Raw genomic sequence first — 16,523 nt, 5'->3', positions numbered from 1 at the left:
TACTCTGATCCCAAAGGAGAGTTCTAATTCCCTTGTCCTCAGGATTTCAGCATATGCCCCAGTATGGATTGGAGGAGGGAAAGGGTGGCAGTTCTCTTCTGAGCTCCACCCACACAATAAACTCCATTGTCAAAATTAAGCACCATTCACAGTAGATTGTACAGAAGTTCAGAATGTGACCATATGTTTCCTGAGCTCCTCTGAGCTACTTGAGCTTGGCTCCCCATCACTGGGGTCTGAATATGTTCACAGACTCTGTCAATGGTACTTTCCAAAGGCCACCCATTTGGGATACCAAAATGAGCCATCACTCACAGTACATTGTGTACATCTGTGACTTTCCCTTACACAAGGTATGGAATAGTTCACATTACCATTTAAATGATCATTACTGGACATTGAGTTGCATCTCATTGAGATGAATGGTGCAGTTCATAACTTCCAGAGCTATTGCTTTAGACCCTCGGCAGACTTCATTGCATTGGTTATACACCATTCACTTTTTTTTGTTTGGAACCACAACAACTAGAAACTTTGATAGACATGCTAGTAGGCCATACTGCCACACACTGGCCCAATCTGACCCTGCTTTTCCATACCACATTCTAACTGTTGAGCAGCAGTAAATATCAGAGTCTCCTACCTGCTCATGCTCTTTGACTCAGCCTTTCCATGCATATAAGCTTCAGTCCCTCTCACTCTCTGCAGCCATATGAGCCAATGTTTATATGTCTGAAAACATAAAATAAATGGCCTCTAGCAAAAACTGCTTATCAACTAGGACTGAGGAACTGCAGTCTCTTTAGCTATGTAATGTGTATACCTTGGCAAGGTTCTAGTTAAAGCAATGAAACCAACTTAAAAATGATTGCTTCTGTTCAGAAGAATCCTTTGCCACACCTCCCAGGGTCTAGTTGGGACAGTCTAGTGAGGAAGTCAATGAGAAATGAAAGGCTCTTCTTTCCAGGGTTAGGGGTAGTTCAACCTTATCCTAATTCCCAGAACTGTCAAAATATACACATCATAGGACATCTGTTTCTTCAAGACTTCTTAACACATTTCTCTTTCATTGGCTTCCCTCACCAGCAGACCCTGCCACTCAATGGGTGGCATGGTCTAACTTATGTTTCCTCGCCACATCCCCACTCCGAAGCTGGCATGAATAGCAGCCTTGCCTCCACTCTCGTTGCCTTTTTATATCCCAGCTAGTTCCTGAGAGCCGTCCTCAGACCCCACCAGGACACACAAGCTGTCCAGCCCCCACCTCCTTCCCTCTGCAGGATTAAAGCAGCCCCAGCAGACGGAGCCTCATTCCCTTCTGAAGTCCTGTATGGGGCAGAAAGAGCTGAATCTGCGCTCATTCATACACTCTTTGATGGGATTAACTACAGGAGAGCACAGGACATAAATATACACCCCAAATACTCACATGATAGAGCTGAAGAAAGCCAGCAGAGAAAATGAAGAGTAACTGGTAAGAGAGCAAGTGGCATTTGTAAGCAATCAGTAATTAATAGATGACAGAGAAAGTGATTAATTGGTAGCATTTAAAACTGTCTTTGCCTGCTGTCTTCCCTATTTTTTTATTTTTATGACAGTTTTAAAAGTAAGAAATGGAAACTGAGATAACATCATAGGCACATTTTGTTGCACTGATAAAGACAAAAAGCTTAACTCTAAAAGGGTTTGCTTGCCAAATGTTAGCAATCCCTAACTCATGTATTTATTTAATATGTCTGACCATGAGCTGAAACGGGATCACATGATATATCAGAAGCTGTAAATTCATGTTTGAGTTTTCTTTCTGTTCACAGGCAAGCTCCTGTTTTCTTGTACATGTGGAGTTTTCTGTGGGCTCTGGTGTCAGCCAACGTCCAGCAGCAAACAAGTAAGGGTCTATCCTTTATCTGTGTTTCATTTCACTGGTATTTTGATAATCAAAAGAGTTACTCAAAAGAGTTTGATCATCAAAAGAGTTTTAGTCGCAGCTAAAACCCCTCACTAGCTAGACATCACTTAGACATGGAACTAAAAATGTGTGTGAGAGTGTGAAAGCAAGAAGGAGAATTTAGAGAGAGTGATGTCTTTCACAGACTGGTATTTTAAATCTACCATTTGGGGTACACTCTCCATCTTCCTGTCGTTGTCTGATTGTTCTTGTTTATCTTCTTGCCATCTAAACAGACCAGAGAGTAAATACATTTCTAAGGTGAGGATCACAATCTGGAAATGGATACTAAGGACTGGGTGCAATAAAAAAAAAATCCCTCTAGTTAAAGGTTTTTCTGGTAGATGTGGCAACAAACTGGATCCACTATATTAGCGGACCATCAAGCATAAATGACTGGATGTCAGCCGCATATCCGTTTCAATGACATAGAATAAGCCATTTATAAGGTGTAAAATGTCAACCTGACGTTTTTCTTTACGTCTATGTTGTGAGAAGGAAACCCACATTTATGGTTGAGTCCTTTCAGCAGACAAGAGGCTCTCTGTGGGTTGGGAAGGTAGCTCCTTCCAACTTGCATGCACCTTTCTTCCCCATCCAAACTTTAGTAACATTTTCCAGTTTGACTAGATGTTAGCTTGGGTAGAGCTCTTTCCAGCAAATGTTTATTTTGCCTTTTTACTTCTTTAAGATAGGGGGACTGTTTTTTTTCCCAATGCTCGCAGCAATACTTTTAAACAGACAGTATTTAGAAAGCAAGACACGTATTTGGTTTTCCAAGGAAATTTCTTTTACACTCTTGTTCATGTCAATAAAGAGTCAATAAAGAGAGCCTGCAAGTCTCTTTGGCCCCAACCTTATGCTTCACCAAGGCTTGTTATTTGATCAAACATGGCAAGGATGTGGGTGGGAACACCTGGAATATCAAACAAGGAGTGGATGCCAACAACTTCCTTTCTCAACAGCCACTTCAGCTAGTGTGAGGATTGCTTTGAGTTAGGGAGGCAGTAGATTGAGCTAACTAGTATTTTTAAAAACTGCTTAAACCACCAAAGGTTCTGGACCAACCCTCCATATAGTGCAAGATACATGGGACAGCTGCAATTCACAAACAGTGCTGAGGAAGGGAGAATTACAACCCTTTTCTAATTTAAACACTTAAACAAAAAATGTACAAATAAATCAGCCATCAAATTATTCTGTTAAATTTGGAGACTTCTAAAAGCAGAGGCTCATCTGCTTCAGTGGGTCCAGTATATGGCCATTATTCTCATATTACTTTATTTAATACATATTAATTCCCTTAGCTGGGCAATTTCCATCCTGTCATGAAGAAGGATCTTTTCTTTGCAGGGTTCCCAGTCACCTTCAGCTCTAACCAAAAGACTGACCTCTGCCCACCAATCAGGACTGGCGAAGATGACTTGCCAGGTAAGTAAAAACTTTGCAGGAAAAAACTGCTGTTTAGACATTGCAGTCAGGGTATGTTCAGCTCTGTGATTCTTCAATGCTCACTTAAAAATAAAGAAATAATGTCTAGCTGTGCATGTTTGTTCTTGTAGGTTACGACCTGATTTCTCAGTTCGAGCTAGATAAAGCTGCCTCCCGAGGAGTCATCCAGAGAGTGGTGGGCTCCACAGCTTTACAAGTGGCTTATAAATTAGGCACAAACGTAGACTTCAGGATCCCAACCAGGTAACACATTTAGTTGTTTTACTTTAAAAGTCTGTTTTAGCATATTGTCCCCTTGAAAGTTTGACCCCCTCCCTAAATAACTAGTTCTTCAGCTGGGGTTGGCAAAGCTCTTGGAATGGATACAATGTATCCAGTGCCTCCCCCTCCCCCTTTTGTTTTTAGGTGATGTCACTAGACTAGATTGACTAGACAGTAATAACTAGAGGGAGCTCTCCCCACTTCCTTCCCCTACCAGTAGTGCTGCTCCGGGGGCTGGAATTTTCCAGCTAGAAAGGGTGTAACCTCCAGGAACTGATGCCAGTAGCTGGAGAGGGCTATGCGGAAAGGCTAGGGAGGCATAATGGGAAGGTGGAACTTGGTGGGTGCAGAGGGGCAGGGAGAAGATCCTTTCAGTGGGGATGCCTCACAGATGGCTTTGCCAGGGAGGAAGAAGAGAAGGGATCTTTTTGCCAGTGTGATAGTCACAGGGGAAAGGTAAGGAGGAGGAGAATGGATTGTATGGTGGTTTATTTTAGTCCTTTGGGAAGAGAGTGCACACATGCTCCCAGTTCAGTATCAGTCACATGACCTAGAAAAGTTGAAAACCTTTCCCCCACGTGTCACAGATTTCTACAGAAGACTGTATTTTGGAATCTAATCGTATTTACATTCTATGGGCCAGATCCTTGGTTCCAGGTGAGCTCTGGTTAGTGCAGGACCAGAGGGGGTTACAGGATTAAGATGCCTTACCCAAACTTGGGAGAAACTGGGGGCTGGTTCAGCTCCTGATGTAAGTTAGAACAGCTTCACTTATCCTGGCTGATGATGCCCCTCAATGGACCATTATTTAGCTGGGGATCACCGGAAAGCAAAGTGCTGCTGCTATGCCTCAGCTGGTCCTCTCGCACCCCTTCCTGCCACCAGTACATCGTGGCTGCTTTGTGCTTAATTAGTAGGCTAAAGTTAGACTCCAGCATAACTGACTGGTTAAACTGGGTTTATGGTTGCTTTGCATTACTGCAATAACACAAAGCAGCTGGAGACTCTGGGTCCTGATACCTTATGACCATAAGAGAAATGGGAAGTTAATGCCATTAAAAAGGGGGAGATTCTCAGCTTTTCAATGTGATACCCAGTTCTTGTTTCTAGCCTTGGAATAGCCTGAGATATAAATTAAAATGTCGCAACTCTGAAGTCTGATCAAAAAGCTATTTTAGGTCATTCATAGAGGTGATTTATTGGAACATATGGTAACTGAGCACCTGTCTTCACTGCACTGTTAGCTCATGCTGTAACTTGAGTATTGCCCCTAACCTGACTCCTGTCCACATACCAAAATCTCTAGCTTGATTTAGGTGGTGCTTTAAGCTCCAGTTAGTTGGCCTGTCAGTGGGTTTGGGTTGAAGCGTGAGTGCAGCTGATGCTCGAGTTAGGAGCACAGTGGGAATGCAACTACTCTACGTTGCTAATCCAATCACTCAGTGCGGCGCAAGTGTACTTTTGCAGTGTGGCCACTTTAACTTGAGTGTAGATAACTCGAGCTAACACTGCAGTGGAGTCAAGCCCTAAGGCAACACGTAGTCCAAGTAAAAATTCTTTAAAACTCTCTAAAACATTTCTCTAATAGATTTTCTGTGAATGGGTGGTATACACAACACATGATGGTTAGGTGTGGTTTATGGGTTTTATTGGCATGAGTTTTGGTTGGCTGAATTACTCAAGAGCATTAAAGTAGTGAGAGAGCTATGGATGCCACCCCACAGAGCCTGAAACTTCTTTGATGTGACCTGCATAACTCGGGCGTTGTCACTATGACTTAGGTAGGCATCCCATATTCCTTCTAATAAACCTTTAGACTGCACCACACTAGCACTTATTCATATGTAATATTTTAATACGAGTCTTTGAAACAGCAGCCAACCCATTACAGCTTAGGTCCAGGAAGTGTGTGTTCTCCTGCACTCTCCTTTTCCTGTAAGCCACCTGTTTTTGGGTCCCATTGAAGGACTGGCAGTGGCATTGCTAGGTGATGACTGAATTCCAGGCCACCTGGTGGCTATAACGTGTTACAGCCAGGCTGTTCACTTAGGGTATGTCTTCACTACCTGTCAGATCTGCGGGCAGTGATTGATCCAGCGGGGATTGATTTATCGTGTCTAGTCTAGCTGAAGTTGCGTAACTTAGATCGATCGCCCCCAGTGTAGACCAGGGCTTAGATGCTGAAATAGAATTTTGTATAGAGCCGTAAGCATCCTCCATAAATTTAGTGGTTTCAGGGGGCTTGTTTCTGCACTGTATTGTGCTGTGTGTAGGCAGATGCAGCTGTGTAAGTTGCACTCAGCACCTCTGAGGTGATTGACTCTCATGCAAAGCATAATTGTAGTTATGCTGCTGGCTGTGTGAGCCAAAGCCCAAACTCCAAAAGGGCATAGTTAAGTCAAAAGAGGGAAGTGATTAGGATCAATCTTACATTGCACTTGTTCTCCAGCTGGGAGTAAGTGGCTCGAGTAAAACACAGCAACCATGAGGCAGCCTTACCACCTCTACAATACTATGCTCTGTATCTGCTCTTCTACTGATGTCCATCTTTGTATTGCCATTACTGTGCTGCCCCTTAGCATGTCAACCATGGAAACTGCAACATTTGCCTTATTTAATATGGAGGATCACCGTCACAGTACACATTTTCCTGGGTGTGGGAATCTCTGAGGACCTGTACAGGACATAGTTGTGGGGAGGGATATTATCAGTGGATAGGGTCTGATCCTCAATAGCCAGCCAATGCTTGTCAGGAATGAGCAATGGTAATTTTGCAGGCTAACTGTGAGGGCTTTATTAGAGGGGTTTTCTTCTACACATTTATTCAGCATTTGCCTTAGGGACAGCTTGTGCCTTTTTTCACAAAGATCCTTTAAAACCAATTAATTTATATCCTAGATCCTTTTTACCATTATGGTACTTGCTAAGTTCTCTAGCTTCATATTTCAGGGATGCTGCAGAGACAAGAGAATGAACCAGGGTGCATGTGTGTGGTTGTTTGCAAGGTCTGATTTTTAACTCCCCCCATAACCTAAATAAGTTTCTACGAACTCTTGTTCATTTCTGGTGTAAAATCTACTGGAGAATTGGTGGTGTCACTTAGTTAGTACCAGAATTGCCTATGGAACTGCAGTTGTGATGCTCACTTTACACATGCAACCCAGACTCAAGTCCAATACGGTGAATCTTTCACTTCTCAATTCACCCCTAGTATCTGGTAAAAGTACCTAATATTCGTAAGTTACAGTATAAAAGGAACATCCCTTTACATTGTAATTGAGTGATAAGAGACCCCCCCTTTTTTACATGCAGACTTTTGGGAAAAAAAATCATACTAGCAAAGTATTTATGGCATGTAAGCAAGGATGAGGTCTGGTCATTCTTATACATTGTATTAGACCATTCAGTGTCCCCAAAGTGCACCCACAAATATTGGAGATTGGAATTATATTGAGTGGTGTCCCAGTACCCAAATACTATAATTCTGCAAACTGCACGCCTGGGTTCTCAGATTAAATTTTCCCTAGGGTAGAAGCCAAAGTGCTTGAAAAATTTCTAGTACAAATAGTACAACATTTATTTACAAGGGTCTGGTGAGCTCCCTTTAATGGGTGAAATGCCAACTAAATTACATTAACAAGATGTAAGGCAACAAAAGGAGCTTTGTAAATTTCTATATAGAGATTTGTATCACCTGCAGAGGACTCTCAGAAGCTGTTTTCACTGTTACTCCCTTCAAAGACTGTCTGAGAATAACATTTGTCTGTGAAAAAGGGCTCCTTTGAAGGTCCTGCTGCTCTGAGCCAGGCCATAAATGGTCTTCTACTGCCTTTTCTTTTTATCTTGAGTATCAAACCTGTATGCAACCATACCACTGATGTTGATGTCACACTGTAATAGAAGGGATAAAAAGCAGTAACCTACCAACAAGGGATTAATTTATCTAAGGATATGTTATCTAAAAGGGCAATGGAGCCCACCTAAGGAAACAGATCTTAAAGAAACAGATTTATACGGCAAATCAAAAACAAGGATAAGTTAACCTTTTGAATGCTCAGTTTCTGCCACCCTTACACAAAGTGGTTAGTGCCTTGCACCACAAGTAGTCCCACTGAAATCAATGGGCTAGTCAAGGGGTATTCAAAATGAATAAGGGTAGTAGAAACTGGTCCTAAACAATTAAAGGAATCTTTCTGGTGTGCACTAGAGTTATGGGTTTAATAACTCTCATGTCCCACTGAAACATTCTTTTAAAAGAAAGTGGTAATGTTAAAAAAGTTTGCTAAAGGTGAACTGCAAAAGAGTATACAGAAAGAAAACCACCTTTAAAAAACTGTTTATGAACTCAGATCAGTAACAAAATATCAGCCTGATCCTGCATTCCTTGCACACTCATAACTGTTAGTGGTATTTCTGGGTACATGCGGAAAGCAGGATTAGGCTCTATATAGAGAGTTAAGAATTATAAATACATAAAGGTTGAAATTCTGCTCTGATACACATCCTTCGCAGCCCCACAGTAGAGGAGGGGGTAAGTCAGGTCAGAATTGGCCTATACTCTTAATATATATTTGCAAGTTAGCTTTTCTTTCACTCCTCTGCCAAATTCTAAATCCAGAATGTCTTGATTTCTCCCCTCCATATGTTAGGGCTATCAGAAGCACGTATAGGAGTGCAGTTTCATACTTGAAGTGCTTGTGTCACCAACAGTGGTCATAGGGGAAACACGGAACCTGGTTCTCCAGACTTTGAAGGGAGATGAAGAATTATCTGCAAATATTTTGTTTAAAATATTAATATATTTTTACCATAGTTTCTAATTTTGCCTTAGTCAATATGACAGAGTCTGGGCCAAATTCTGTACTCAGTTACACTGATGTCAACGAAGCCTGTGGAATTACTCTGCATTTATACCAGTATAACTGAGATGAGAATCTGTCTGCTCACCATTCAGTAGAGTTATGCATGTAAAACATGCACAAAAATAGGTAATCTCCTTCTCTAAACATTTCTTGTTTTTGGTTCTGCCAAGTTTAGCAGCTGCTCTGTGAGAATGCAGTTCTTAGGTTTTCTGATAGCAGGGTTGAGTTATTAAATATGAATATTTAGCTATGTTTATGTAAAGTCATTGTCTTTTCCTTTACTGTTACATATATCTTTCTATTCATTTTGTTTTCTCTTAAAGGAAACAGTAGATCTGATCAGGCAATCAATTCCCTTCTTTCTATCCGGCTTCCAAAAGTTACAATATTTCTTTATTTTAATTTTTTAAGGCAGAGGAGGGGCTGTCTGAGATTCTCTCATTATTTCCCCTGATGCCAGATTCTGCCCCCACCTTCCTCAGAGATCCCATGATGTGGAAGCATTCGCTGTAGCTGAGTGGCATATGGGTTCTTATGGGGTGATTGAACTTGATGCAGAGAAAGAGGAAGCCAATTGATAGATTTGAATTGAGGGGTAATATGATCACAGCAGCAGGAGAAAAAGATGATTTAGTGGCAACATCTTGGATAGACAAGTGGTAAGGATAGGTCAGATGCAAGGAGTCCAGAGAGATGACGGTTGCAGTAGTTAGAGAGAAAGGCCTATGGATGAACTTAGGATTTAGCAGTAGGGATAGAGAGAAGTATACATTTAAGAGATATTATAGAGGAAGAAGTCCACTGAAAGCAGTGAAGGAGTCCCATTGTGGGGGAGGAGGGGAGGAAAGAGGGTATGAAAACAACCCTGAGGCTATGAAGCTAAGTGATAGGGAAGACAGTGGATTTGTCACTACTTGTAAAGAAGGGAAGGAACAGAGAGGGGTTAGGAGGAGAGATGGAAAAAAATCAGATTTTGACCTTTTGTGTTAGAGGTGGCAACATAAAAACCAAACCAAAAGGATTCGAACAATAAGATTTAAGCAAAATCCTATTCTGCAAGGCACATACACATGAACATCTCCATAATCAGTTCCAAATCCTACTCTACAGGTTTATCCATATATAGGTACATCCCCAGTTACATATGTACATTCTCCTCAGTATATACAGGCATATCATAGTCTGCACAGACATACCATCCACCATATAGTACTCCTGGGGGAATTCTGTTCCAAAAAATTAAAAATTCTGTGCACAAATATTTCAAAATTCTGCATATTTTATTTGTCCAATTAACACTATATAATCACACCAGTTTCAATTATTTTGGTAATTTATTTCAAAACACCTGCCACGACTATGTCTGTAACAAAAAGAGACAACAAAAAACTTCCCCCAGGAGTAGAGAGTTAAAAAAACCCACCTTAGACAACCCTGTTCCTATTTCTCTGCCCCCTCCGCCTCCAGAGTCTAGCCCAGCCCCGCCCCAGCCAGACAATCACACCCCCACCCTGCAGAGCCCAGCTGCAAGGCGCCCCCCCAACCCAGATAATCACCCCCCACCCTTCCCAGAGCCTAGCTGTGGGGCATCCCCTAGCCCAGACAGTCACACCTGCTACCCCACAGAGCCCAGGGATCCAGAGGGAGAAACAGACTGATGCTGGGTCCCGGGCTTGAATGGAGTTTCCTATGTGCCGCCTCCTTCCTTCAGTATGTGCTGGGAATCACAGCTGCCGGGAAAACCTCCAGCTCCCCCTCCCCCCAGCAGTGTCTTCTATTTGTGAGCTGGGCACTGTCAGGTCCAGCAGTGCCAGCAGCTCTGCAGCACCATTTCTGCAGGGAATAAGGAAATTCTGTGCAGAACATTGCAGAACTACTAACTGCAGTCTGTAACCTACATTTAAATCAGCTTTTGTACCAAATGACTGGAGGATAGCTAATGTGACACCAATTTTTAAAAAGGGCTCAAGAGGTGATCCCGGCAATTATAGGCCAGTAAGCCTGACTTCAGTACCAGGCAAACTGGTTGAAACTATAGTAAATAACAAAATTGTCAGACACATAGATGAACGTAATTTGTTGGGGAAGAGTCAACATGGGTTTTTCACCAAAGGGTCTTAAGCAAAGTAAGCTGTCATGGGATAAGAGGGAAGGTCCGCTCATGGATTGGTAATAGTTAAAAGATAGGAAACAAAGGGTAGGAATAAACGGCCAGTTTCAGAATGGAGAGAGGTAAATAGTGGTATCCCCCAGGGGTCTGTATTGGGACCAGTCCTATTCAACATATTCATAAATGATCTGGAAAAAGGGGTAAGCAGATGATACAAAAGTACTCAAGATAGTTAAGTCCCAGGCAGTCTGCAAAGAGCTACAAAAGAATCTCTCAAAACTGGGTGACTGGGCAACAAAATGGCAGATGAAATTCAATGTTGATAAATGCAAAGTAATGCATATTGGAAAACATATTCCCAACTATACATATAAAATGATGGGGTCTAAATTAGCTGTTACCACTCAAGAAAGAGATCTTGGAGTCATTGTGGATAGTTCTCTGAAAACATCCACTCAATGTGCAGTGGCAATCTAAAAAGCGAACAGAATGTTGGGAATCATTAAGAAAGGGATAGAGAAGAAGACAGAAAATATCATATTGCCTCTATATATATCCATGGTACGCCCACATCTTGAATACTGTGTACAGATGTGATCGCCCCATCTCAAAAAAGATATATTGGAATTGGAAAAGGTTCAGAAAAGGGCAACGAAAATGATAAGGGGTATGGAATGGCTTCTGTATGAGGAGAGATTAATAAGACTGGGACTTTTCAGCTTGGAAAAGAGATGACTAAGGGGGGATATGAAAGAGGTCTATAAAATCATGACTGGTGTGGAGAAAGTAAATAAGGAAGTGTTATTTACTCCTTCACATAAACAAGAACTAGGGGTCACCAAATGAAATTAATAGGCAGCAAGTTTAAAACAAACAAAAGGAAGTATTTCTTCACACAACGCACAGTCAACCTGTGGAACTCTTTGCCAGAGGATGTTGTGAAGGCCAAGACAATAACAGGGTTCAAAACAGAACTAGATAAATTCATGGAGGATAGGTCCATCAATGGCTATTAGCCAGGATGGGGAGGGATGTTGTCCCTAGCCTCTGTTTGTCAGAAACCGGGAATGAGCGTTATGTTCTTAACCTGAATTCTGCATTGCACAGTGGCACAGAGTCCCCCAGGAGTAATATAGGTGAAGGTACAACCACTGATTTCGTACCCCTATCAGAAGTACAAGAGTTAAGGTTATGCTACAGCAAATCTCACCCCCTGCATTCCATCTCCCAACACACCATCTTTTCCTGCTACCCAGGTAGTAGCAGGCATGGGGTTCACAGTATAAGGAGGAGAAGCAGTGGCAGCACTAGGTTAATATTTTAGGTAGAGTCTACACCTGGACACTCCTCTGTGACTGCAGTCTAGTCACGTTCCTTCCTGCTGGTGCTTTGGAGCCCCCTACTGGAATGTGACTACACAATCTGAGGCACTTAAAGGCTCTATTGTTTATAGTGAAGCTGTTAATCTGGAAGGACTAGTTTATTATATTAATTAAACTGTGCTCTGAGATAGATAATTTATTCTTAGACTATTTTCTCATTTTTCTGCATAGGCCAGTCTAGTGGCTGAATTGCCATTAGTGAAGGGCTAGTAAACCCTACAAAGCCAAGGCAGATTGCTTCTTTGGGTAGCCTACTTGTTCTCTGGAAATTGTTTTTGTGTGTTGTCCTGATAGTGTAGCCTGGCACATCCCCATGCCTAATCAGACTTAGTGAAACATATTTCTCTTTTTATAAGAATTTTAAATGTGGACAGATAAGAAAAAAACTACCTAATCAAAAGGTTTATGAGAGTATAATACCAGTATCTGTAGCAAGTTTAAATAGCATAATCTTTAATTATCTGGTGAGATGCATTGACGCAGCTTTCTAGAAAGAAGCAAACTTCAGTGTATTTTAGATTGCAATGTTGCAAGAAACATTAGACTGTTCTGTGTTTCCAAATTGCATATTTTAAAGGGTACATAGTAAAATAATGCAAATAATAAAAAGCAGAGGGATTAGCTATTTCATAATAGTAAATCTGTTTTCTAGTGCATGTAGCACTGAAATTGAATACCACAGAATACAATCAATTTTTAAGTGTGAGTTCTTACCTTTTATATAATTTTCAAACAAGTAACCTACTTCTGCTAAAGCAATTGCTAATATATAATAAATGGTTATCGTTGGATAGATCAACAAAATGTGTTTGAAAAAACAATCATGGAAATTTAGAAATGAAACAGTTCTGCATTGATTAGAAAGAACATTATAATATCACAACAGATTTAAAAAAACAGGATTGACTGGTTGGTTTGATAGGCCATAGGTGCACAGGACTATTATAGAAGACCTTGATTTAATTCATAATATCGGCCTCTGATTGCTTGAGCCATCATGGGCAGAGAGCTTGGCATGAACATTATGTAATGTAGGAAGAGCCCACACTGATGAAGCACAGTTCCTTTTGCCAAATGAGGAGCAACACGAATGTCTCAAAAAGGGTTCCCCTCAAGTTCTCCTCAGCGGAAGGATAGTAGCTGTAGTATGGTTCCTTTGAGTGATGGACTCTTATTTCTCTCAGAGATGACAGTCATAGAGGACTCCCCCCCAAAAACCAATCTACTGTGCTTGATCCTATACAGGTTTTTGTATCCCAATGGATTGCCTGATGAATATTCTTTTCTAACTACATTTCGGATGACTGGAAGCACACTTCAGAAAAGCTGGAGTATTTGGCAGGTCCAGGATTCGTCAGGAAAAGAACAAGTTGGAGTGAAGCTTAATAGTCAAACAAAGGCTCTTGAGTTTTCTTATAAAGGGCTGGATGGAAGTCTCCAGACTGCAACCTTTTCACATTTGCCTTTTTTGTTTGATTCCCAATGGCACAAGGTTATGGTCAGCGTGGAAAAGAGCAATGTCACTCTTTTTATTGACTGCATTATGATAGAATCCTTACAGATAAAGCCCAGGGGCAAAATCAACGTGGATGGCTTTGCTCTGCTGGGAAAACTTATAAATAATCCTCAAGTTTCAGTTCCGGTAAGTTTCAAAATCTTATATCACAGAAAAAGTGCTAGAAAATCTTCTCTCTTGTAACATTTTTTCTGGTGAACATATCTTCAAATATCTTGTGACCAACTAAGGGGTTTTAAAAAGTACAGACTAATTTAGGGTTAAAATTAAGTTTTAGCTCTTTATTCCAACAAAATTGAATCAAGTCAGGCTTAAGATATTTTTGTTGTCAACTATATTATTTTTGTGAGAAGACTAAATCAAAACCAAGGCATAAGTTTGAAAGGATGCAGTGCTTGGCACAAGACAGGCCTTGAAAACTAGCAATAAGGTGCACATTTTTAACAGAGAGGGTAATTAACCATAGGAACAAAATTACCAAGATGAGAGGTGGATTCACCATCACATGAAATCTTTCAATCAAGTCTGGATGTCTTTCTAAAAAATAAGGTCTAGCTCAATCTGAATTTATGGCTGGTACAGAAAGTACTGGGTGAAATTCTATGGCCTGTGTTATGCAGGAGGTCAGATTAGATCATCATAATAGTCCTGTCTGACCTTAAAAGCTATGGAAAACAACATGCCCTGAATATATGTCACAGATAATACCCAATTTGATGGACTATTAACCCTAAAAGTTTCATTTATCTTGCACTAGTATATGTTTCTACCTGCCTTTTTTGCGTTCTCTTTAAACCGAATAAAGAAAACAATTGTTGGGGGGGCAGGGTGGTGTGAGGTTCTAAGCATTTCACTCTAATTGACTATGCTGTATACTATATAAATACCTCAACATTCTTTGTTATTTAGGGGGTCCAAGACACATTTAAATGTGTTGTTGGAATATATTGCTTAGAGTAGTATAATTTTAAAAAGAAATAAATTGAGTTTCCTAGTCTCCTTTTCCAATATTTATCGTACAGAATAGCTTGGCTTTTTATTGGTGTACTATAAAAATACGTTATTTTAAGATAAATTATTTATCGTTTGTTGTCACTATGATTGCTAAGGAGAGTTGCTGGTATAGCTCTGTTAGAAAATTATGCTGGCCTTTGAGCCTTTACAAGGATTTATGCTCAAGATTTCTGGTACGTTTTTCAGAGGCTAAAAGTTCATGTGGCTTTACATTGTATGCTATCATTCTTTTTCATCCAAGGATAAACCAAATAATCCATTATAGAAACTAAACAATACAGAGTACATTATAGTTTGAAAATGGAAAAAAGACCCTCTTGAAAATAGGCCTTGCCAATTGTTTGTGATAAAAATACCCACCCATTAGCCCCTTACTGTTCAAATTCTAAATGCTCCGTCTCGATTCTCAGATGAGGTAAAACTGGTGAAGCTCCATTGACTTCAATAGTACTACTCCAATTTATACCAAGTGAGTATCTGGACCCAAAGGATCTCAAAGATATTTAGTCATCTAACTCCTGTGGATTTCCCCAGTCTCCTAGTTATAATTATAGGTCAGTTATATAAACCAGTGTTTTATCATAGGTTAGCTACAAACTTATTCCTGTTACTGAAAACAAGAAAGGAATAAAACTTCAATAAAATAGTGATTAATTGACTGTTGCTACACAGTTTTGAGCTCCCATAGCTCCCACTGGTTTTAGGGAATGGAAGATGTACAGCACCTCACTGTAGGCACTTGCATTTTGCTGGAGCTGACCCCCAAGCTGCAATAATAGAATCATAGAAGATTAGCATTGTAAGAGATCTCAGGAGTCATCTAGTCCAACCCCCTGCTCAAAGCAAGCGCAACTCCAACTAAATCATCCCAGCCAGGGCTTTGTCAAGCCGGCCCTTAAAAACCTCTAAGGATGGAGATTCAACCACCTCCCTAGGTAACCCATTCCAGTGTTTCACCACCCTCCTAGTGAAATAGTGTTTCCTACTATCCAACCTAGACCTCCCCCACTGCAACTTGACACCATTGCTTCTTGTTCTGTCATCTGCCACCACTAAGAACAGCCTAGCTCCATCCTCTTTGGAACCCTGCTTCAGGTAGTTGAAGGCTGCTATCAAATCCCCTCTCACTCTTCTCTTCTGCAGACTAAATAACCCCAGTTCCCTCAGCCTCTCCTCGTAAGTCATGATAAGTCCCCTAATCATTTTCGTTGCCCTCCACTGGACTCTCTCCAATTTGTACACATCCCTTCTGTAGTGGGAGGATCAAAACTGGACATACTCCTACTTAATTTATATGTTTAAATAGGTTAACCAGTTTGAACCAGTTAAATGGCATGTAACATCTAAAAGGCAGCCCTTATCAGCATGCAGTGCACAGAGGTGGATTTGTTACATAGCGCAGATTAGGAGAATTGCTTAAATGTAGTGTGCTGCAGCCAATGGCCTGGGTGTTCTAAAAGATGTAGCCTACATTTTTTTCTGCTTGTGTTTATGCTGTGTATTTGAAGTTCAAAAGGTGGAACTCCTGTTACAAATGGTCAGTTAACACAAGCAATTGATGTACTGAAGTAGGGCCTTGAAGAAGCAGAATCAGATTGAAAGAATATAGGTGGGGAATCCTGCAATGAAAAAGAGACATAAAGGAAGTGAAACTTAAAAAAAAAAAAAAGAAAGAAAAAAAAAAGAAACTGTATCAGATGGGTTCAGAATGTACAGAGTATTCTTGGTTTACTTTAGTATAAATTCAACAAACAGCAGATAACATGCTACCTGTCAGATACAGAGATGTGGGCAGTCAGGCCTAGTGTTTAGAGCAGGAGTTGGTAACCAGAAGAAGGAGCCCAGGGTCAGAGCCAAAGGTCAGATGCCAGAGCTGGAAATCAGGAATTGGAGCCTAGAATAAGAACCAAAGTCCAAGGCCAGAGCTGAAGTCAGGAATGAGGGTCAGAAGCTGGTTCTCTGAGAGTGAGGAAGGGCT

At 40.9% G+C, this 16,523-nt stretch overlaps 1 protein-coding gene across 1 annotated transcript in view; it reads left to right on the top strand.

Annotated features, from left to right (window-relative positions):
* Positions 1 to 1,460: 1,460 nt before the first annotated feature.
* Positions 1,461 to 16,523, top strand: part of COL9A1 (collagen type IX alpha 1 chain) — a 97,787-nt gene continuing 82,724 nt past the window's right edge. Inside the window, exons 1-5 of the mRNA XM_065401741.1 lie at positions 1,461 to 1,474; positions 1,815 to 1,888; positions 3,302 to 3,379; positions 3,511 to 3,643; positions 13,261 to 13,657. Coding sequence (XP_065257813.1) covers positions 1,461 to 1,474; positions 1,815 to 1,888; positions 3,302 to 3,379; positions 3,511 to 3,643; positions 13,261 to 13,657 — 696 coding nt within the window. The remainder of the gene's footprint in view (positions 1,475 to 1,814; positions 1,889 to 3,301; positions 3,380 to 3,510; positions 3,644 to 13,260; positions 13,658 to 16,523) is intronic.

This window comes from Emys orbicularis, chromosome 3 (assembly GCF_028017835.1).
Source record: "Emys orbicularis isolate rEmyOrb1 chromosome 3, rEmyOrb1.hap1, whole genome shotgun sequence".
Taxonomy (NCBI): domain Eukaryota; kingdom Metazoa; phylum Chordata; order Testudines; family Emydidae; genus Emys; species Emys orbicularis.
The sequence above is the reverse complement of the archived record's forward strand: the minus strand, read 5'-3'. Positions and strand labels throughout refer to the sequence as shown.